This window comes from Microtus ochrogaster, linkage group LG4, assembly GCF_000317375.1.
Source record: "Microtus ochrogaster isolate Prairie Vole_2 linkage group LG4, MicOch1.0, whole genome shotgun sequence".
Classification (NCBI taxonomy): domain Eukaryota; kingdom Metazoa; phylum Chordata; class Mammalia; order Rodentia; family Cricetidae; genus Microtus; species Microtus ochrogaster.
The window spans coordinates 18838387-18859932 of record NC_022030.1 but is presented as its reverse complement, the minus strand read 5'-3'; the positions used below and the strand labels follow the sequence as shown (position 1 = coordinate 18859932).

General features: G+C 50.0%; 2 protein-coding genes across 5 annotated transcripts; both read right to left on the bottom strand.

Annotated features, from left to right (window-relative positions):
* Positions 1-3740: 3740 nt before the first annotated feature.
* On the bottom strand, positions 3741-14603 carry Slc27a5 (solute carrier family 27 member 5). Its single transcript, XM_005361087.3, has 10 exons — positions 13441-14603; positions 12552-12761; positions 11410-11568; positions 9998-10122; positions 6458-6652; positions 6281-6371; positions 4773-4971; positions 4431-4528; positions 4136-4266; positions 3741-4061 (listed from the first exon to the last, which is right to left on the bottom strand). The coding sequence occupies exons 1-10, from the start codon at positions 14126-14128 to the stop codon at positions 3885-3887; spliced, it is 2073 nt and encodes a 690-aa protein (XP_005361144.1). The 5' UTR covers positions 14129-14603; the 3' UTR covers positions 3741-3884.
* A 1461-nt stretch (positions 14604-16064) lies between these two features.
* Zbtb45 (zinc finger and BTB domain containing 45) lies at positions 16065-21087 on the bottom strand. Of its 4 annotated transcripts, none has more exons than XM_005361086.3 (3): positions 20810-21087; positions 17467-18778; positions 16065-16776 (listed from the first exon to the last, which is right to left on the bottom strand). In XM_005361086.3, the coding sequence occupies exons 2-3, from the start codon at positions 18776-18778 to the stop codon at positions 16520-16522; spliced, it is 1569 nt and encodes a 522-aa protein (XP_005361143.1). In that variant the 5' UTR covers positions 20810-21087; the 3' UTR covers positions 16065-16519. The 4 variants fall into 4 exon arrangements, with proteins under 4 accessions (XP_005361143.1, XP_026641985.1, XP_026641986.1 ...); XM_026786184.1 differs by lacking the exon at positions 20810-21087 and adding an exon at positions 20517-20672; XM_026786185.1 differs by lacking the exon at positions 20810-21087 and adding an exon at positions 20305-20480.
* Positions 21088-21546: the final 459 nt, after the last annotated feature.

Sequence of the window (21546 nt, the reverse complement as noted above, 5' to 3'; positions counted from 1 at the left end):
ACTGCCCAGATTAGAAGCAGATTTTCTCACTGATTTATTTGTTTATGTATTTATCAAGATAGGGTCCTGCTATGTAACCCTGACAGGCCTGGGGTTCACTATGTAAAACAGGCTTGTCTCCAACTTGCAGTAATCTTCCTATCTCTGTCTCCTAAATACTGGGATTTTAGGCATATCTCAACCACATTTAGCCTGATTTTTGTTTTGTTTTTTGGAAAAGATATTATGCAGCCCAGACTAGCCATGAGCTCCTGAGCCTTTTGTTCTCACTTTCCATGGACAGCACCACACCTCCCTAGAAACAGGTTTTCTCCACCAGAAATGCAAAGGACAAGCCAGGCAGTCATCACCACAGGTCTTTACTCCCAGCACTTCGGAGGCAGAGGCAGGCAGATCTCTGAGTTTGAGGCCAGCCTGGTCTACAGAGTGAATTCCAGGACAGCCAGGACTACACAGAGAAACCTTGTCTTGAAAAAAAAAAGGCTGGAAAGATGGCAAGATGGCTCAGCAGTTAAGAGCACTGACTGCTCTTCCAGAGGTCCTGAGTTCAATTCCCAGCAACCACACAGTGGCTCACAACCATCTGCAGTAATATCTGGTACCCTCTATTGGAGTACAGGCATATATGCAGGCAGACCACTGTATACATAAGAAATAAATTAAAAACAAAACAAAACAACAACAAAAGAATGAGAGAAGAAATGCAAAGGCACAGAAACCCAGTTGTTTTAATGAAACTGGGGGAGGGTCTCATGTTAATATATATGAGACTAATTCTGATCAGATACAGGGAGACACATCTGGAATCCCAATACTAGAAAAACTGTGGTAAATGATTAAAGTCCAAGGTTAGCTTGGGTAAGTAGTCAGACTCTGTCCAAAATACACAAAGATCACTTGGGGCAAATATTTGCCATAAGCACTACATGAAAGATCTATTTTTTAAAAAACAAGGGCTAGAGGGATAGTTCAGCAGTTAAGGGTACTGGCTGCTCTTCCAGAGGACCTGGGTTCAATTCCCAGCATTCATATGGCAGCTCACATCTATCTGTAATTCTAAGATCTGACACCCTCACAGAGATATACATGCAGACAAAATACCAATGCCCATAAAATAAAAATTAATCAATTAATTAAAAATGGTAAATGCCTTTAAGCCCAGCGCTCAGGAAGCAAAGGCTGGTGGAAGTCAATGAGTTGAAGGCCTGTTAGGTTGACACATATCAGGCCAACTAGTTTCAGGTCAACTTGCGCTACCTAGGAATAGTAGTAGATGCTCCAGGTAGTCTAAGAACATAGTATCAAACTGTCTTCTGAATACTTTTATGAATACCTTTATGAATGTCTTTATATCCATAGATTAGTGCAGCTCTCAACCCTAAATAATTGTGGAGTTACTCAGCCCCAAATTGGTCCTTCATATCCCCCCAACATAATTCAGGAAACATCACAGAAGAGGGGGCAGAAAGTTTGTAAGAAGCAGGGTTGGTGAGCCAGGGCTTGGTGTGGACGATGTAGACAGGCCTTGTAGAAGACAGGAGGGCCATGCCTTGTGCATCCACACCAATTGTGGTTCCTATGCAGGGAACAATGGCTAGGGGTGTTCAACAACTCGTTACACTTCTTTGGCAGGGAAGAAGTAGAGGAGAGTTGGTCTGGAGTTCACCCACTAACTGGCCCTGGGGCTATGCCACAACTCCAGAAGTCATCATGCCTATCACTCAATACTGAGTCTCTTAAAACACTTTCGGCTCCTGATTACAGAGAGCGGCTCACCATTCTGTTAGCCTGTGGTTCTTAGAGTCACCATCAGGGCCAGTATTTCTAAGCTGGGGACACCCACATAATCCTGTCTAGATACCATAAGTCATACAAGTACTCTCACCCCCTGACAGTTTAGACCTTATTTTCCAGGGGCCATGGTGATGAGGACAGGAGATAGAAATGTAATTCACAGTAGAGACCCCTAAACAGCTGTTCTGTTCTTAGCCAGAAATGCCATGAGTCCCGTCTTCGCTGGAGGCCAAAGATGCGAGAGCATTTTGATTCCTGGTCTGTGTTCTTCCTAAACTAGCATTCCTGCCCAGAGGTAGTATATGAGAGTGGGACCTAACCTTCAATCCAGATACTATTCCTGTCCAAGTGAACACCTTTAAAAGTGGATCATAGCCGGGCAGTGGTGGCGCACGCCTTTAATCCCAGCACTCGGGAGGCAGAGGCAAGCGGATCTCTGTGAGTTCGAGACCAGCCTGGTCTACAAAGGGAGTTCCAGGACAGGCTCCAAAGCTACAGAGAAACCCTGTCTCGAAAAACCAAAAAAAAATAAATAAATAAAAAAATAAAAAATAAAAATAAAAAAATAAATAAAAGTGGATCGTAGCCAGGCGATGGTGGCACACACCTTTATTTAATCCCAGCACCGAGGGAGGCAGAGCAGGCAGGTGAATTTCTGTGAGTTTGAGGCCAGCCTGGTCTACAGAGTGAGTTCCAGGATAGCCAGAGATATACAGAGAAACCCTTTCTCAACAAACCAAACCAAAACAACAAAACAACAACAACAACAACAACAACAACAACAAAAAGTGGATCTCTAGGTTTTAATAGGTTATATCAGTTCCCAATTTTTCTTTCTTTCTTCAGTTTCTTGAGACAGTTTTTCCATGTAGCTTTGGAGCCTGTTCTGGAACTCTCCGTAGACCAGGCTGGCCTTGAACTCAAAGAGATCCACCTGCCTCTGTCTTCAGAGTCCTGGGATTAAAGGTGTGCGCCACCACCAGCCAGTCTCAATTCCCAAATTTTGACCCATCTCCTAATGAAGTTAGGTTCTCATTCTTGACAGGAGAATGTTATGGTAGCATGAGAGGCCACTGAGGCTTTGAACCCCACTTGCCCCCCCTGCCTAATATGCTAGCTAGTTTTATGTCAACTTGATACAACTGAGAAGATGCCTCCATAAAAATCCAGCTATAGGCAAGCCTGTAGAGCATTTTCTTAATTAGTGGTTGTTGTGGGAGGGCCATCTCTGGACTGGTAGTCCTGAGCAAGCCACGAGGTACATCATGGCCTCTGATCAGCTTCTGCCTCCAGGCTCTTGCCCTGGTTTCTTCCGATGATGGACGGATGTGTAAACCATACGAACCATTTCCTCTCCAATTTGCTTTTGGTCACGGTGTTTCACCATACTGATAGTCACCCTAAGTCACCTGGTAACACTAGAAGGGTAGACATCACTTCTGTCCCTCCCTTGGGCTTTAAAATAACTATGAGGAGCTGGAGAGATGGCTTGGTGGTTAAGAGCACAAGCTGCTCTTGCAGTAGGGCCCGGGTTTAGTCCCCAGCCATAACTGCTTGAACTCCAGCTCCAAGGGGATCTGACGCCTCTGATCTCCATGGGTACTTGAACTCACATGCACATTCCCACACACAGGGAGCTGGGCATAGTGATGGAAGCCTTTGATCCCAGCACTCGGGAGGCAGAAGCAGGCAGATCTCTGCGTGCAAGGTCAGCCTGGTTTACAGAGAAGCTACACACAGAGACCCAGAGTTGCGGTCAACACTCTCTTCTCGTCACTGGGGTAGCTTCAGAGCTGCTCTTCCCATACCCTTCACCTTGGGCTGATGGGGACAGTTCCAAATATATATATATTCCTTGGCAGAGAACCCCGGAGCAGGAGCGAGGGGGTGGGGAAAAGGGCAGGGCAGTGCTGCATTCATCTATTACTTCAAATCCACACACAGGCTTCTGCATATGCATTCAAGTTTATTTTCTAAGGGATGCTAGGCTGTGGCATCTGGAAACCTGAAAACTTTGTGAAGCTGACGCTGAGAACCCTGGCCAGTGCTGATGCCCACACTTTTGGATAGCCTTGCAGTTGATGAGGTGGTCACAGCTTCCACGTTCCTTCACACACAGCCTTGTACACGTCTGGCATTAAACGGCTGAAGGTCTGGGTCTTGTGGTCCAATATGTACAAGGGGTCAACAATGACTCCCACGTCAAAACCCTCACGCACCAGTTGGAACTTCACCAGTTTGAAGGTGCTTGTGACCTCCAGGGAGTCCTGCAAAGGAGTAATCGTGACCCAATTGTGACATCAATTCTCTTATCCATCCACTCCTGCTACCTCGCCCTCACCTGGATGCGGATGAAATGAGGTGCGGCGTAAGCAGGGAGCCGGGAATGGACGTGCTGGTATAGTTTCTGCCCATCAAAATTCTGCCCAGGAGTCAGCTTCACAGCAGCCATGCCAACCTTCCCCTCACACCCTGGAAAGCACACTGATCACTCTCGGCTGGCCAGCTCTACACACTGGCTGTGCAACTAGATGTAATTCTTAACCCCTCTGTACCCCAACAGTACCCCCAATTTATAATGACAATCCGTTACCCACAAAGGTACAGATGTTTAAAGTCAGGCAAATTCTCCATACCTGGCACGGGCACGCCATAGACATTGACTTCCTGTAGGAAGTCTAAGCTCGACAACACTCCCTCCACCTCTCGCGTGGACACATTTTCGCCCTTCCACCTGCAGGGTGGGAGGTCATGCCCTAGGATAGGAATGGGCTGCCCCCTGAAAAGGGTGCTACCATCCCTGAGAGACCCCAGCCCCAGAAAGGGATGTTCTGTCCCTGGGAAGAGAAGCCACATCCCAGGAATAGAGAACACACTCCAGAAAGGGATGTTATACACCTGGGAAGAGAGGGCCACACCCATCCCTAGAGAGGCTGGACACCCCAGAAGCCCCATACCCCAACCCACCCAAGCCTGACCGGAAAGTGTCACCAAGGCGGTCCTGGAAGTAGAAGAAGCCTTCACTGTCCAAGGACAGTACATCGCCAGTGTTGTAGTAGAGGTCTCCTACACACCGCACATCTGTAACCAGTTTTCGCTTCGTCTGTTCCTTGGGACCACGGTAGCCCAGAAAGGGTTGGTTCTTCAGTACCTTGGTCAGCAGGAGTCCTGCCTCCCCTGGAGGTATAAATGGCAAATAAGCCCTAAGTGAGAACCCCACCAGCTCATGAAGCAGCCCATACTAGAGGTTCCTCACTTTTCATCTGGCCAAAGGCAGAACTCAATTGTACTGTTACGGCTGGAGAGACTGTGAGTTCAGTGGTTAAGAACACCGGCTGGCTGGGCAGTGGTGGCACACGCTTTTAATCCCAGCACTTGGGGGCAAAGGTAGGTGGGTCTCTGTGAGTTCAAGGTGAGTCTGGTCTACAGAGCTAGTTCCAGGGCAGCCAAGGCTATCACTGTGTACAGAGAAACCCTGTTCTCAAAACACCGAAAAGGAAAGAGAGGGAGAGAAAGAGAATACTGGCTGCTGTATCTACCGTTAGGTTTCCACCATCCACACGTCCCTCACAATCCCCTTCTGTAACTTTAGTTCCAGGGGATTCGACACCCTCTTCTGCCTTCCCCAGGCACCAAGCACACACGTGGTGCAATTCGTAAATGCAGGCAAATAACATATACATAAAATAAAAATTTAAAAGAGGTGTTGAAGCTGAGTGGTGGTGGCGCACGCCTTTAATCCCAGCACTCGGGAGGCAGAGACAGGCAGATCTCTGGGAGTTCGAGGCCAGCCTGGTCTACAAGAGCTAGTTCCAGGACAGGCTCCAAAGCTACAGAGAAACCCTGTCTCGAAAAAAAAAGAGGTGTTGATGGGAGACACACTTAAGGCGAGAGAAACCAAGAAAAAGACAGAGAAACTTGGAAAATGGAGAGTTCTGAAAAAGAGAAGGTAGCATCAGGGTGTCCATAAGAAACAGGGCGAGGGTGGGGAACTGACAAATGGGGATTGGAAGAAAGATAAGCCAGAGCACTTGTAAAACCCCAGGAGAGGAAGTGCGGGGTAAGGGACTGGTGTCTAGGAGGTTGTGACCCCTACAGAATGCTCGAGGGAACCAACAGATACACATCAATGCAGTAGAACAGAATAAGACTGAAGCAGGAGAACTGGGCCGAGCCAGAATTCTGGAAGGCAGAGGTCCCCAAGTGATGGTGAGACAGGCCAATGACTTGAGCTCAAGGTGAGGGTTATAGACCTATCACCATGTTAAGACTTTGGGCCAGGCATGGTGGCACACTCCTGTAACCCTATCACTTGGAAAGTAGAGGGAAAAGGATTGAGAGTTCCAGACCAGCTTGGGCTACATGAGGACTTACACTTAAAAAATTGGAAGAAGTTAACCAAAGGCCCTGGGGCAGCTTGTTCCAGCCAAGGAGGTGGAGGTAACTACCCCTCATACATCCACAGAAGGCTTGCTGACCGTCTTACCTGGCCTCACAGGGATGCAGAAACCCTGGTTGTCCCTTATAGGCTCTGCCGTCTCTACATCGAACTGTACAAGCTCAAAGGGACTCAGCATCTGGGATGGAGGATGGGGAGCATCAGTTAAGATCCTGGGGGCTCAGTCTCAGGACCACCATCACACCGGGAGTCCCGTACACTCACGCGAAGGAAGCAGTTGGTCTTGCCCACAGCCCCGCAGCGTCCCACATAGTTCATTAAGCCTGTGTTGCCCTCTGTGGAGCCATAGAATTCCCAGATCCGAATGGGACCAAAGCGTTGCTGGAAGATTTTCCACACTTCTTCCCGAAGTCCATTACCCATTGCCATGCGGACTGGATGTGTCTTGTCTTCTGGTTGCTGCAGGGACATCCCAAGAAAGGTCAGAAGGTGGTGCCCTAGAAGGCATGGCTGAGAACTTTTTCTGAAGAAAGTATCTTAAGTGTTAATCTTGGGAATTACCCAGGAAGTGGTAGTGGTGGGACCTATACTTATAGAATCTACATGAGGTACTTAAGAATTAGGCATTGGCCAGGTGGTGGTGGCACATACCTTTAATCCCAGCACTCTGGAGGCAGAGGGATCTCTGTGAGTTCGAGGCCAGCCTGGTCTACAGAGTAAGTTCTAGGACAGCCAGGACTGTTATATACAGAAACCTTGTCTAAGAAAACAAAACAAACAAACAAAAAAAGGGTTAAACATGGGTGCTGGAGATGTCTATAATCCAGCACTCACAAAACTGAGGCAGGAGTGGGGCTGGAGAAATGGCTCAGAGGTTAAGAGCATTGGCTACTCTTCCAGAGGTCCTGAGTTCAATTCCCAGCAACCACATGGTGGCTCACAACCATCTGTACTGAGATCTGACGCCCTCCTCTGGCATGCGGTCATACATCGAGGCAGAATGTTGTATACATAATAAATAAATAAATCTTAAAAAAAACTGAGGCAGGAGGATTATGAGTTAGAGAACAAATGAGCTGCATAGCAAATTACAGGCCAGCCTGGCTATATAGGGACAGCCCATCCTAAAAGAAAAGCAGGGCTGGAGCAATGGCTCAGAAGGTAAGAGACCGTTCTTCCAGAGGTACTGAGTTCGGTTCCCGGTGGCCACATGGTGGACAACCATCTACAGGGGATCTGGTGCCCTCTTCTGGCATGTGTACACATAATAAATAAATTAATTAAAAAGAAAAGAAAAGTATTATTGGCATCTCTACCTAAATTATCTCTGCAGACAGTATAGAGGAGCTTTGCTTATGCGCAGTTACCTAGCTAGGAGTAACTAGAGACAACAAGCCCTCTGCTCTTCCCTCAGCAGGCATCTGACTGGCTGACACTGCTGGGAGTAGTCTCCAGGAGCCTGATCTAGGAGAACTGTTACCTGCAGGCATTACCTACAAGGGTTTCCATGGAGGGATGACATTCATCTATAGGTAAACCTTATCTAGAAGTGCCTACCTAAGGAAGGGATCTTATCAGGACGGATTTTCAGGGGGCTTTTGATTTGAAACTGCAGGGGTGGGGAGAGACTGGGAAGTGGAGCATATTGCCTAGAGACAGTTTCCTAGGGACTGCAGCTCAGCTCTAAAAAAATAAAAGCATCTAGCATCTAGTGTGTTTACCCTGTGTCACATTGTTCCAGGTACTTTACATAATCAATTCATTTCATGTTTCAGGTAGGGGATATTCTTTTTATTCCAGTATCTACCATTAGTCATTATATTTGTAAACTGAGATCCAGAGCTAGTTAAGGTTCGGATTGGAATTGTTCTCATTTATGTTTTTCTTTTCTTTCTTTCTTTCTTTCTTTCTTTCTTTCTTTCTTTCTTTCTTTCTTTCTTTCTTTCTTCTTCCTATTTATTTATTGGGTTTTTCAAGATAGGGTTTCTCTGTAGCTTTGGAGCCTGTCCTAGAACTAGCTCTTGTAGACCAGGCTGGCCTCAAACTCACAGAGATCTGCCTGCCTCTGGCTCCCAAATGCTGGGATTAAAGGTGTGCCACCACCACCGCCTGGCTATGGTTTTCAAATGAAGCTACTGAAACTGGACAAGTTAGAGTCACCTCCATTGTGAGTTTGCCATCGTGACACAATCTAGAACCAAGTGGGAAAGGAGTCTTAGTGAAGGACTACGTAAATTCGATTGGCTTGCAGCACGCCTGTGACAGACCGACTTTGGAAGACCCATCCTGAATGCGGGTGTCGTCATTCTAGGTGGGACTAGACCAAGGGGAAACAGCCGAGTATGTATTGGCGTGTACACATTAATGCATTGCTGAGGCTCCTGATTGTGGGTGTGATGTGAAGAGTGGCTTTAAATTCCTGTAGCCTGAGCATTGTTTATAATAGCCAGAACCTGGAAACAACCGAGATGCCTGTCAATGGAAGAATGGATGAAGAAAGTATGGAATATATACATATTAGAGTACTACTCAGCACTAAAAAACAATGAATTCGCGAATTTTGCATGCAAATGGATGGAAATAGAAAACACTATCCTGAGTGAGGTAAGCCAGACCCAAAAAGAGGAACATGGGATGTACTCACTCATAATTGGTTTCTAGCCATAAATAAAGGACATTGAGCCTATAATTCGTGATCCTAGAGAAGCTAAATAAGAAGGTGAACCCAAAGAAAAACATATAGGCATCCTCTTGGATATTAACCTTCATCAGGCAATGAAAGGAGACAGAGACAGAGACCCACATTGGAGCACCGGACTGAAATCCCAAGGTCCAAATCAGGAGCAGAAGCACCGGACTGAAATCCCAAGGTCCAAATCAGGAGAGAGCACGAGCAAGGAACTCAGGACCACGAGGGGTGCACCCACACACTGAGACAATGGGGATGTTCTACTGGGAATTCACCAAGGCCAGCTGGCCTGGGTCTGAAAAAGCATGGGATAAAACTGGACTTGCTGAACATAGCAGACAATGAGGACTGCTGAGAACTCAAGAACAATGGCACTGGATTTTGATCCTACTGCACGTACTGGCTTTGTGGGAGCCTAGGCAGTTTGAATGCTCACCTTACTAGACCTGGAGGGAGGTGGGTGGTCCTTGGACTTCCCACAGGTCAGGGAACCCTGATTGCTCTTCGGGCTGACGAGGGAGGGGGACTTGGTTGGGAGAGGGGGAAGGAAATGGGAGGCGGTGGCGGGGAGGAGACAGAAATAATAATAAATAAATAAATAATTGCTGCAGACTGGAAATTCCACTTTCCATGTTGTTTTGTACTGGGTACTTTGATGGTCAGTCACCTGGGCAGGTGTGTCCTAGTTTCCTTTGTTGTAAAATATGAAAACAGCCCAAGGGAGAAAAGGTTTACTTTAGTTTCCAGTTCTAGGACCATCAAAGCACCCAGTACAAAACAACATGGAAAGTGGAATTTACCACGGGACAGTGTAGCCCAGGCTAATTTAGCTCCCTTGTGTAGTCAAGAGGTGACCTTGCTTGAGACCCCTAGGTGTAGGTCCTTCTGTCTTTTGTGTCGGGTTTCACGTGTGCTAGGCCTGTGCTCTACTTCTTTTTTTTTTTTTTTTTTGTCCTGGAACTCCCTTGGTAGACCAGGCTGGCCTCGAACTCACAGAGATCCGTCTGTCTCTGCCTCCCAAGTGCTGGGATTACAGGCGTGTGCCACCACCGCCCGGCTGTGCTCTACTTCTGAGTCATGTTTATCCAAAAAATTGCTCAATCTCGGAGCCTCACCTCAGGAACATTACACAGGTACCGCAGGACCTCACCCACATACTGGATCACTGTTACTCCGTGCTGCCGACAGTCAGCCCAGAAGCGGGAGGCAGAGAACTTGGGGGCCAGGACACAGGTTGCTCCTGGTAGGGAAAAAATAAGTGATCATGTTCCATGTTGCTAAGAGAATCTATGTGATTACCTGGGTGTGGCATTTCAAAGGCATAGTAATGGCACGCTCACCTAAATGACCCACGCACCTAAAATTTACCAGCGAGGAGTTAGAGTTTGGTTCATTTTTGCCTAGAACCCACCAGCGAGGGGATGGTGGTGTGGCTCAATGGTAGAGCACTTGCCCCAAACTCTCTAGAAAGGGGCTTACCTTGTTCAAGGTCTTAGGCTCCACCCCTTGGGAATGGAGACTCTAGAAAACATTTTCTTTAACCTGTTTTTTTGTTTTTTTTTGTTTGTATTTTGAGACAGGGTTTCTTGTGTAATAACCCTAGCTCTTCTAGACCAGGCTGAGTTCGAACTCACAGAGATCCGCCTGCCTCTGCCTCCCAAGTGCTGGGATTAAAGGCTTGCACTACCACTGCCCAGCCTTCTTGTTGCTTTTTTAATGAAAGAATTATTTTTTTTGGCGGGGGGGGGGTGGTGGGCGCAGTTTGAGACAGGGTTTCTCTGTGTAGCCCTGGCTGTCCTGGAACTCACTCTATAGACCAGGCTAGCCTCGAACTCAGAGATCCACCTGTTTCTGCCTCTGTAGCGATTAAAGGTATGAGCTACTACCCCTTGGCAGATTTGTTTTTTATGTGTATGTACATGCCTGCATGGGTATGTGTGTACGTATATGCACCACATGCATGTGGATACCTATAGAGGCCAAGAGAGGGCATCAGATCCCCTGGAGTTGGAGTGACTCTGATGTTGGTACTGGGAAGAAAACCTGTTAAGAGCAGCAGGCGGTCTTTTCTACCGAGTTATTAGCCACAGCTGACTTGGGCCTTTTTATGTATGTAATCAGTTTGAGACTGATCTGCAGTGTCTCAGCTTCTGCCTCCCGAGCAATGTACTGAGCTTAATGGCACTAGTCACCTCCTGGGACTCACTGTGTACACCAGGCTGGCCTTGAACTCCACCTGCCTCTGCCTCCCAAGTGCTGGAATTAAAATCAGGCCACCACTGGTCTGAGCCCTTGTCTTCCAAGGAAAACAAAAAAGACAAAAAGTGTCTAAAACTGGGCATGACGGTACATGTCTGCCAGGAGCATCAGAAGTTCAAGGCCACCTTCAACTATATACCAAGTCTGAGGCCAGCCTGGGCTAAATGGCCCAACCTGCGGTGGGGAAAACAAAGTCAGGGTGCATAGTATAGAATCCTGACCTTTCGACTGCCCTGCACTAACGCACTGTGGTCCTTGGAAGACTTACCAAGTTCTAAGCAGCCCAGGACTCCAAGGACGAGGCCAAGCGTATGGTACAGAGGAAGAACAACATAGACCACATCGTCAGCTGTGGCCTCGCAGAAGGACAGCATCTTGCTCATCTGGATGACCCGCTCATGTGAGAGAATGGCTGGCTTTGGGAGGCCTGGAGGATGAGGGAGCAGTAAGGGTGGGCAGGAAGAGAGACCCACTACCACTGCAGGGTGGTCTGCCTGCGGCTGAGCCTCTCAGAGGGGACCAGACATGAAGATTGTTCTGGGTAAAGTGAGGTAAGAGGGTGAGGCAGCTACAGAGGCAGCTCAAAGCCAGTTAAAACTGCAAGAGACCAAAAAAATAAATAACAAAAAGCATGAAAACTCACTGAGTATCTTTTTGTTTTTGTTTTTTGTGCATGTTTTGTTTTTTGAGACAATATCATTCTCTGTGGCTCAAGCTAGCTTAGACTCACTATGTAACCCAGACTGCCCTTCTTCCTTCCTTTCTTCCTTCCTTCCTTCCTTCCTTCCTTCTCCCCTCCCCCTTTTTTGTCATCTTCCCTCTCTTTTTTATCAAAAAGAACCTTCATTCCTTATTTATTTATTTATTTATTTATTTATTTATTTATTTATTTATTTGTTATTTTGTTTTTTTTTTCCAGGACAGGAATTCTCTGTGTAGCCCTGGTTGTTCTGGAACTTGCTCTGTAGACCAGGCTGGCCTCAACTCACAGAGATCCTCCTGCCTCTGCCCCCAGAGAGCTGGGAATAAAGGCGTACGTTACCACACCCAGCTTGAATTTGTATTCCTTTTTAAAAACATGGAATGGAATGCTTGGTGAATTTGCCTTGCACAGCGGAAATGCTAATGTGTGTATTTTTTGATTTTAGTAAGCAATCCACTGGAAGGAACCTTGAACTCTACATTCTCTGGCCTCTCAACCCCTGAGTGTTGAGATTTACATGTGAACAGCACCACATCCCAGTCTGTGGTTGGTTTTCAGAGTTGGGGGAGGAACATAAATCCAAACAAAATAATAGCGCAGTTGGGGTCAGAGTCAAAGTCAGAGGTTGGGTGTCAAGTGCTAGGGCAAGGTGAGTGACGTCAGGGTGTGGGAGCGGAGGGTGGGGGCAGGGCCATCAGTCCCCTCACCAGTGGTTCCTGACGTGTAGATGAATAAGGCAGGGCTTCGCCACTTGATCTGGGCTCGAAAGCTGGCAGGCACCGGGTCAGAAGGAGCAGCATTCAGGGCAGGCTCCAGAGCCTCCACACCTGGAGTGGGTGAGCTGTGGCCAAGGTAGAAGCAGGAGATGTTCTCTGCTAGGAGCTGGGGAAGGACTTCTTCCAGGCTCTCCCGGAGGTCTGCAGGGACCATCAGAGGAAAAGAGAGGTAACTCGCAGCTTCCTTCAAAGTCAAAAGGGAGTCTCAAAAACCCAGGGACTGAAAGCAGGTAGCAGAGAAAAGTTCCCCCATTCCTGGATGAAGAACTTTATAATGCCAGGCGGTGGTGTCATACGCCTTTAATCCCAGGACTCAGAAGACAGAGGCATGTGGTTATCTTGAGTTTGAGGCCAGCCTGGTCTACGGATCGAGTTCCAGTGCAGCCAAGGCTACACAGAGAAACCCTGTCTCGAAAAACAAACGAACAAAAGAACCTCATAATTCATAGAATATAAATTTAGTCAAATAAATCTGGGCATCATGGCCCACGCCTTCAATCCCAGCACTCAGGAGGGAGAGGCAGGTGGAACTCTGTGAGTTCGAGGCCAGCCTGATCTACATATGGAGTTCCAGACAGCCGGTGCTTCATATGAGATCCTGTCTTAAAACAACAGCAACAACAACAACAACAACAAAAAAAAACTTCAATTAAAAAAATTAATCAAATGGACCTGAAAGATTTAGGGGAAAATATTTAATTACTTCCCAGGTAAACCAACATTTTGACCCTTACGGCATGGGGCAGATATAGATACAACAAAGGCTTCCTGCCCAGCTCCCAGAAACTTGTCCCCTTTTCACTGGCCCTAGGGCACTCACCTGGGTCCACAATGAGCACACTGGCCCCAGAGCTCAGCACCGAGTGCAGCAGGGGCTTCCCTCGGCCATGTGGGTTGATCCAGGCCACAGGGCAGCCCAGCTTGGCCAACCCCAGAAACACAACCAAAGCAGAAATGTTCTTGGAGGGGAGCAGTAAGAGGGCCGCAATCTCTCTGGCCTGCTGGCTGCTGTCTTCCTTCAGCTTTGCTTTTAGTGCCCACGCTGCCTGACAGGCCCTGGCATTCAGCTGGCTATTGGTGATTGAGTGGGCCCCAGACCCTGTACACACCAAGGCCGCCTGGTCAGGCCGTGCCCGTGCTTGCCGCTCCAAAGCATCCACAAAGGTCTCTGGAGGCTGCTTGTTAAGGAGTCGCCTAGTTTTCAGGGCATAGGTGAGAATCTTGAACATGTAGGCCACATCTTTGTGTAGCCAGCGTAGTCCCGGGGGTGGCTGTGGAGGCAACAGAGTTAATGTAACACCTGTAGCTACCAGACTCAGCCAGTGGGGCATCCAGGAGCTGATCCAGGGTTTGGCCAGCAATGCCAAGCCAAGGAGTACAAAGCATGTGGGGTCCCCCAGGAACCAGCGCAGGGCCAAGGCCACAGCTGCTGGCCATGGGGGCTGCCTCAGGCCAACCAGCAGAAGTAGCAACAGTAGCAGGAAGGTCAGTTTCTGCCAAACGCCCATGGCACTGGCTCTTTCTGAAGTCGCTGAGTGTGGCGGTAGTCTCGATTCTGTCCAGAGCTCTGAAGCCCTACCTTCCTGCCTTTAAGGGAATCTGCCTACCCTAATCCCCAGTTATGATCAGTATTATCAGCAACTGCTCTTGTCCCTTGAACTCTGTCCTTTTGCCACACAGTTCTTACTGGCTGGGAGTCCTCCTACAGTTCCAGCCCTCTGCCTGATCGCCAGGCCTGCTCCACCTCCTTTGGACACCACCAACCAGTCTCCTCTTGAAGGCTAGCATTTGTCTCCATCTCACGTCTGTTAAGGATGGGAAACTAGGGGGCTGGAGAGTTGGCTCAGCAGTTAAGAGCACTGATGGCTCTTCCAAAGGACCCAGATTCAATTCTCAGCACCCACATGGAGGCTCACAACTCTATATCACCACTTCTTGGGGATGTGACACCCTCACACAGATATACATGCAGGCAAAACACCAATGCACATTAAATAAAAATAAATAAAAAGTAGGCATATGCCTTTAATCCCAGCACTCAGTAGGCAGAGGCAGGAGGATCTCTCAGTTCAAGGCCAGCCTGGTCTACAGAGTGAGTTCCATGATGGGCTCCATAGCTACTGGGAAACCCTGTCTCAGGAAAACAAAAAGGATGAGAAAGTAGGCAGGAAGGGAATAAGACCTGCCTAACTCCAGTCAATAAGATAAGAAGTCCAGCCTGTGTCTCAATTACCTACCTTGAGGTAATTTCATGAAACCCAGGTCTTGGCCTAAACTATCCAAGGGAAACCTGTTGACTGTCAGGTACAGTAGCAGCTCAGTAAACACTCAGAACACCTTTAATCATCCGGATTTAACACACTTCTGTTCTCCACTATGAGCCTGTGGCACGGGGATTCTGCCTCACTTCTGGTGTTCTTGTGGATTGAGCCTTGGGATTCAGAAGGCTGAGCCACAGAAGAGCCCCATGGGCCCAGGACACAAGCAGATAGGCCTTCCAAACTACAGCTTCTCCTGCCCCAAATCCTTAGTTAGACATCAGTGTATCAGAGGTGGGAAGGGGACAGGGAGGAAGACTTTCTGAGCTGAGAGCAGGTATCATGCTGGATTCTTTGACACTAGGCCACCTTCTTTATTCAACAGGCAACCTGGGTTCTATGAATTCTTGCTTCCCACCCACCTGACACAGCCATCCAATTCACTCTGGGTTCTCTAGTACTGGGAGTCCAACATCCAGGGTTCAAATGTCCTCACAGCAGCCTGGCCCCCAAGAGCCCTCCTAGGCATCTCACGAATGGGATGTCCAACATTCATGTCCATCAGGAAGGGGGAGGGAAAACCTTGAGTCTTAAAGGTTTCTGGTTGGAAGGGGGACTCAATTTCTACAATGTGTATGTAGCAGCCAGCATTGGGACTGGGATTCCCCTCCCCACAGGGTTGAACACTTCAAGAAAACTGGATGACTGTTACATATGCAGGCCACCCACCTAAATCCCAAAATAAAAGTTCAGGCTATCAAACCAAATTGTGCCTACCTGCCCAGGAAATCTCAAGGGACTGCAAAGGTACAACCCACGAACGTGGGGACCAAGCCCCAAGCCCATAACTCAAAAAGCCTACTAGGCATGTACTGGCCCAACATCCTTTATTAGAATGGAATCCTAAAGTTCCATGGTAGGTCCAAGACTCCACAGGCGTCCAATGAGGAAAGGGAAATCCAGACTGAGGGTGAGTGTAGGGCCCATGGGTCTACCCCTGCTCCCGGGTTTCATCTTGAGGAGTTTCTGGTCAGCCAGCTAAACATCCTGTTTGTTCCTGTGCTCCCTCTGCCTCGCCTGGTGATTAGCTTCACCTTGGGCGTGGTCATTTCCCACCTGCCTAGGGGGTATTTCATTGTGCAGCAGCTAGGTATTAAGGTTTTCCCTAAACTTGAATAAACGGCATTCGGCTGATCATCTTTCGAATGACCCAGGTCTCTTGTGTGTTCTTTCAATCTCCAGGCTCTTGCCCGGCTCACTTACAGTGGCGAGCGAACTGTACCGAGAATAGCGCAGCACTCGCAGGCGTAACAGGTGAGGTCAGAGAATTCTAGCCCAGCACTGGGGCAGAGGATAACCCTAGACATCATATCCCGACAGGGGGTAGGGCAAAAATCCCCTATCAGGTTCCAAGAGTCTGTGGACCCAGCTCAACCTAGAAATGGTCTAGATCTCTGAGGTGGTAGGGTCCCTGACCATCCTCTACCCCGCCATATCCCCTCCAGAGATGCTAAGCATGTGTAGGAGGGATATAGGGTTCTGGTTCCCAAGTCCCGGGAAAACAGGTGAGAGCCTTCCGGTGGAGTGGAGCTAGTCCAAGGGTCTGACTGCACCTGCGCACTGAGTACAGCTGGATCCCAATCAAGGTGCAGGGTGAGCTGCCAGGTGGCGCTCCAACAGTGCGCGGTGTGAGAAAACCTTGCCACAGGCAGGGCAGGGTGCACGCTCCGGCCGGTGTGTGCGCATGTGCACATTGAGCGAGCTCTTCTGCGTGAAGCGCTTGGCACACACAGCACACTGGAAGGCTCGCACGCCAGTGTGTGTGACCATATGCTTGAGCAGGTAGTCGCGCAGCGAGAAGGATCGCCAACACACTGCGCACTGATGTGGCTTCTCCCCTGCAGACGACAAAGCAAGCCACACACACATTAGTCCATCTTGCTCTCCCTGGAGCCTGTCCTTGGTAGGGACTCCTCTATTCTCCCCTCCCGAGTCAGGTCGGAAACCCTTTGCTTGTCAAGGAAACCACTCTGGGATCCCACTCCCAAACCCACATCTTCATTCAACTACGCTACCGTCTGCCAGGAACCCTTAAAAGGGAACTAACTCTACCTGTCTGGAACAACACCCATTGCCCATTTGGGCTACACTCAGATCTCTCCTACTTGAAGGATTTTTCATCTTCAATTCACACCTCGGCTGGCATTCGCAGACCCTTCTCTACTCAGACCCATATTATGAGCCACTTTTATAGGAAATAAACCCACGTTCCTTCACCGTAACTCTCTTCCTGCTTCCTGCAGCTCCCACCCCCGAAGCTGGTCAGTTCCCCACCAACACTTCCTTTAACCTGACCAGCCCAGGATGAAGCTAGCTTTCTAAGGCCTTAGTAGGTCTGCTTTGGAAGGGCAGACTCCCACTTCCCAATCAACCGCTTTACACGGGGGAACTAAGTTAGACTTCTAAGGCTAACACAAAACAAAGCACCTCAAGTGCCTGATCCCACCCAGGAACCAAATGTCCAACGATTAAGGGGTTCAGAAATCTGTGTGAGCAGAGACGGCAATTTCCTTTCCTCTCGCACTCACCAGAGTGGATGAACATGTGTTTGGTGTAGTTTTTCCGAGAACTGAAAGTCTTGCGGCAGTGACTACACTCATAGGCGGGTTGCTCAGCACCCGAGGCACCGGGGACGCGCACAGGAGGGCCTGAGATGGCTGTTGCAGGAGCAGCAGGGGCAGCAGGTACAGCCGGGGTTTCTCCTAGCTGAGCACTGGGGGCTGCATCTGGCTGGAGCGTGGGGTAGAAAGCGGGAGGGGGGGCAGGGGCTGGCCCTGATGGAGCCGGAGGTGTTGGTGCTGGCGGCCCTGGGGCACCCAAATGAAAGGGGAAGAGAGCCACGGGGGGTCCAGGGGTCTTCATGCCAGTGGGGCGAGGCCCAGCCAGGGCACAGTCAGGTGGGGCAGAGGTTTCCACCGGACAACTTTCTGGACCCCCGTTGCCTTCCGCTTCATGCCAGGCAGACACGTAACTATCTGGGAACACATCCTCGGTCACCGTAGTCCCCCGAAGGAAATCTCTCCCGGTACCACCATAATCAGTGATGCCAGTGGATGCAGGCGGCTCCTCACGTGCGCTGTCAGCTGCGGTGGCGGTAAGGAAGCCCCCTGAGCAGTCGGGGAAAGCAAGGGGCGCCTGGCTCTCACCCGGGCCTACGCCGCTGCCTTCACCTTCTTCAGCGTCGGTCTCTTCATCGGTCTCTTCGTCGTCATCCTCTTCACCTCTATCTTCAGGGGCGGCAGTCAGCACCGGCTCGGTATCCGGCCCCTCAGCCTTGATAGGTGCTGGAGGTGCAGGCAGCTGCAGACGTGCAGGCTGGCGCTGTTTGCGGCTGTGCGCTGCGCTGGGGTGACCCGGGGGGCGGGCCGCCAGCAAGTGGCGCAGACGGTGGCGCAGTTGCGCGGGAGCGAGTGGAGGGGGCACGGGTGGTGGCAGAGGTGCAGGTGCCGGGGTGCTGGGGACACGGGCACGCGCAATGATTTGCGTGCACTCATCAATGACGGTTTGGATGCGAAGCACAGACGCTGCTGTGAGCACCTGTAGCGCTTCACCCTGAGCCACCACCAGGGAGCCACTGTACAGGAACTCGACCAGCTGGCGCACCGTCTGCGCAGGCACCACTGGTGGCACACGAATCTCTGAATGGCCAAGCAGCAGCTTATCCTGGAAGAAGGGCGAGCCCGCGGCCAGCACGCAGCGGTGCGCACGCAGGGAAGCTTCACGGATGCGCACAGTCACATCGCAGAAGTGACCGCCTAGCCTCTGCCCATTGAGGGTCTCCAGAAGTGAGCGCGAAAAATTCTGTAAGTGGATGTGGTGCACAGCCTCGGTCGCTGCCATCTGCGAGATGAGGAGACAGTGGGGGTTGGGCTATCAGCTAAGGACTCTGTCATCCTATGTCCTGGCCCCTTTAATCCTTATCACAGAACCCAACGGTGCACCACACCCCCAAGCTGGGCCGACCTCATACATCCCTCCTCAGTCCCTGAACCAACACATAAAACACGTCAGCACTCCTGGCCTACTCTTCAGTGCCCTCCATCCCTGCAACACCAGCATATATATCCCGTTTTCTGCCCCAAAGAGGATCTAGGTTTAGCCTCCTTCTGGGAACTTAACTATCCCCAACTTTAATTTTTTTTTTTTTTTGGTTTTTCGAGACAAGGTTTCTCTGTGGTTTTGGAGCCTGTCCTGGAACTAGCTTTTGTAGACCAGGCTGGTCTCGAACTCACAGAGATCCGCCTGCCTCTGCCTCCCAAGTGCTGGGATTAAAGGCGTGCGCCACCACCGCCCGGTCCAACTTTAATATCTTTAAATCACAGGATTGTCCTCCTCCCAAGGGGGTGGTCTTGTTTAAAACAAACGCCAGTAACTCCCATTCAAAACTGGCTACCCTGTCTCATTGAGAACGACTTCCCGAGGAAACAATCCGCTACTATCTCATCTCCAAGCTACTCATGACCCTTTCCTCTATGGTTGTTTTCTTTCTTTTCTATTCTCCCCTAGCCAGATTTCCTTATCCTAGCACCACTAAGGCCCAAGACTACTACCTCAGAAGCAGGTGCCATTAACTGCTGTGTGGGGGTGGATGCACCTGCCTCCTGGCAAATACGGGAGCACTTCTTCAGGCTGGGCATCAGTGTCCCTCATACCCAAGGAAAGCAAATAAATACTAATTATAACAAAGCACTGCCGCCCTGTTTCTTTTTTACATCAGCTGAGCCCTGAGGTGCTAAGAAACCACACACAAGGGATGTGAAAGACGAGCAAACTGAAGACCATCACACTGCGTTTCAATCCTCATATTTCTTATGCATCCGAGACTATCATCCTGGCACTGACGAGACTGGGGCCCTGGAAAAGGGAAGAAACTCCCCTGTCTCTGTCTCTGTCTCTGTCACACACACACACACACACACACACACACACACACACAGGAGCTAAGAAGCTGGGATCTGCCAGGTAAGCCACCAAGTGGATAATTCCAGGTCTCTGCGCCTGTTTCCTTATTTAACAAATAAGAATGTTACATTTGGTTCAGACTGCATACAACTCTGCTCCAAGGGAGAGAATCAAGATACAGGATACACCCTAACACCCGTCTCTCTGGGGACTTGGCTCCTGAGTGGGACCCCATTAAATCCTGCCCCTATACCAGGGCTGAGAACTTAGACTCAACAGTTCTATATCCTTAACACAAACACGTCCTTCCCTTTGGCCAGGCCGATTCCTCCCTTTCTCTCAAATCATCTTATACACTGTGCCAGTTACCACCAGCCTGGACTGCTGGAAGTCACCTTGTAAGTCCCTCCACACCCCCACTCAGGACATTTCCCTCACGCGACAGCCAGAGGGAGCCTGCTAACCTAGTTTATCTGAGTCCTCTATGACGATGAATTAATTCTTCAGACAAGGCTTTGCACCGGCCTCTGCCAGCGGCCTCCTTTTTCAACTTGTGTGCCAACCCATAGGTCCTAAACTCCTCAAATCCACCCTCTACCCCCACCCCGCTTCCCGGAGGGCTCGGACTCCTCAGATGCCCCAGGACCTTCCTGGATGCTCGAGAACAAAGACGCACTCTCGACCACATCTACTGCTGTATTCTCGCCGCCATGTCCTCTCCATGCCATGCACCTTGCTCCATAAACCTGTCTCTCTCCCACCCTGTGCCAGAGCTCCCTTCGGGCCCACAACGACCACACCGACTGTTTCCCGCCTCTGCAGCCTTGCCCGCGCCCTGCCCCGATCCTGCAGCGCCCTCTCGCGTTCGCCACGCGTGCACTGATCCTCACGCGGGCGTCCCTCCCCCAGCACGCCCGGGCCTTCCTTCTGACTCTGGGACGTGACCGAGGGATGCCCGCTGGAACCCACCTCCGACTCCTCGGGCACCAGGTCCTGCAGTGGCTGCCTCTTGCTTGTCAACTTGAAGGCCGCACTTCCGGGCCGCGAAACGGAACCGATGGCCGCGGCGCAGGCGGAACGATAGTCGGGAACACGTTTCCGGTGTTTCTCTTAAGACTAGGCAGTCTTCCGGCCTGGTTCGCGTCAAAACCAAATCCTAGAAGCTGGGATGGCGGAGGAGTCAGGGATCAGTGGGCCTGAACATGCTTCCGTCGTCGCCAGACTGGTATGAGTGAGCCGTCAGTCAATTCTCTGGCCACGCCCTCGGTTTTCTCAGCCAGACTGGAGAGGGCGCACGAAGCCGGAGGCTGAGGGCCTGGACCTCCTTTGGTGGCTTTTCTCCTAAAGCGGAGAAAAAGGTTCTCTTGAGTCTCTCATGCTCCCAAGCCAGATGAGGACGCTTTACAGGGCTCCCCTGTAGTCGCCCAAAGAACACAGGCCCGCCTTCCCAGGGAAACATCCTCATTTGGTGTTCCCACCTTATCCCACCCAGACCCCCAGAAATTCACTACTCTCTAAATGCATGGTTATGGAATCAATGCCGCAGCTTGGCCACAGATCAGAATAGAGGGTAGCTCATGAAATCGGGTGGAAAGTAGACAGGCACCAAACAACAGGGACCAGTTGTGTCAGAGAGGACAGCAGTCATCCAAAAAGGCACCCTTAGTGCTGTCCAAGATGTCCCTGAGCCGGGCGGTGGTGGCGCA

Excerpts from the sequence above, each read along its gene's own strand:
- Zbtb45 (XM_026786183.1), bottom strand. The coding sequence starts at position 19,575 with ATGCCCAGCCTGAAGAAGTGCTCCCGTATTTGCCAGGAGGCAGGTGCA. Across the intron at positions 18,779-19,488 it reads TAATGGCACCTGCTTCTGAG|ATGGCAGCGACCGAGGCTGT; the intron begins GTAGTAGTCTTG and ends CTCATCTCGCAG. Across the intron at positions 16,777-17,466 it reads ACACATGTTCATCCACTCTG|GGGAGAAGCCACATCAGTGC; the intron begins GTGAGTGCGAGA and ends TGTCGTCTGCAG.
- Slc27a5 (XM_005361087.3), bottom strand. The coding sequence starts at position 14,128 with ATGGGCGTTTGGCAGAAACTGACCTTCCTGCTACTGTTGCTACTTCTG. Across the intron at positions 4,972-6,280 it reads CTGCATCCCTGTGAGGCCAG|GGGAGGCAGGACTCCTGCTG; the intron begins GTAAGACGGTCA and ends TTATACCTCCAG. Across the intron at positions 4,062-4,135 it reads CTCATTTCATCCGCATCCAG|GACTCCCTGGAGGTCACAAG; the intron begins GTGAGGGCGAGG and ends ACTCCTTTGCAG.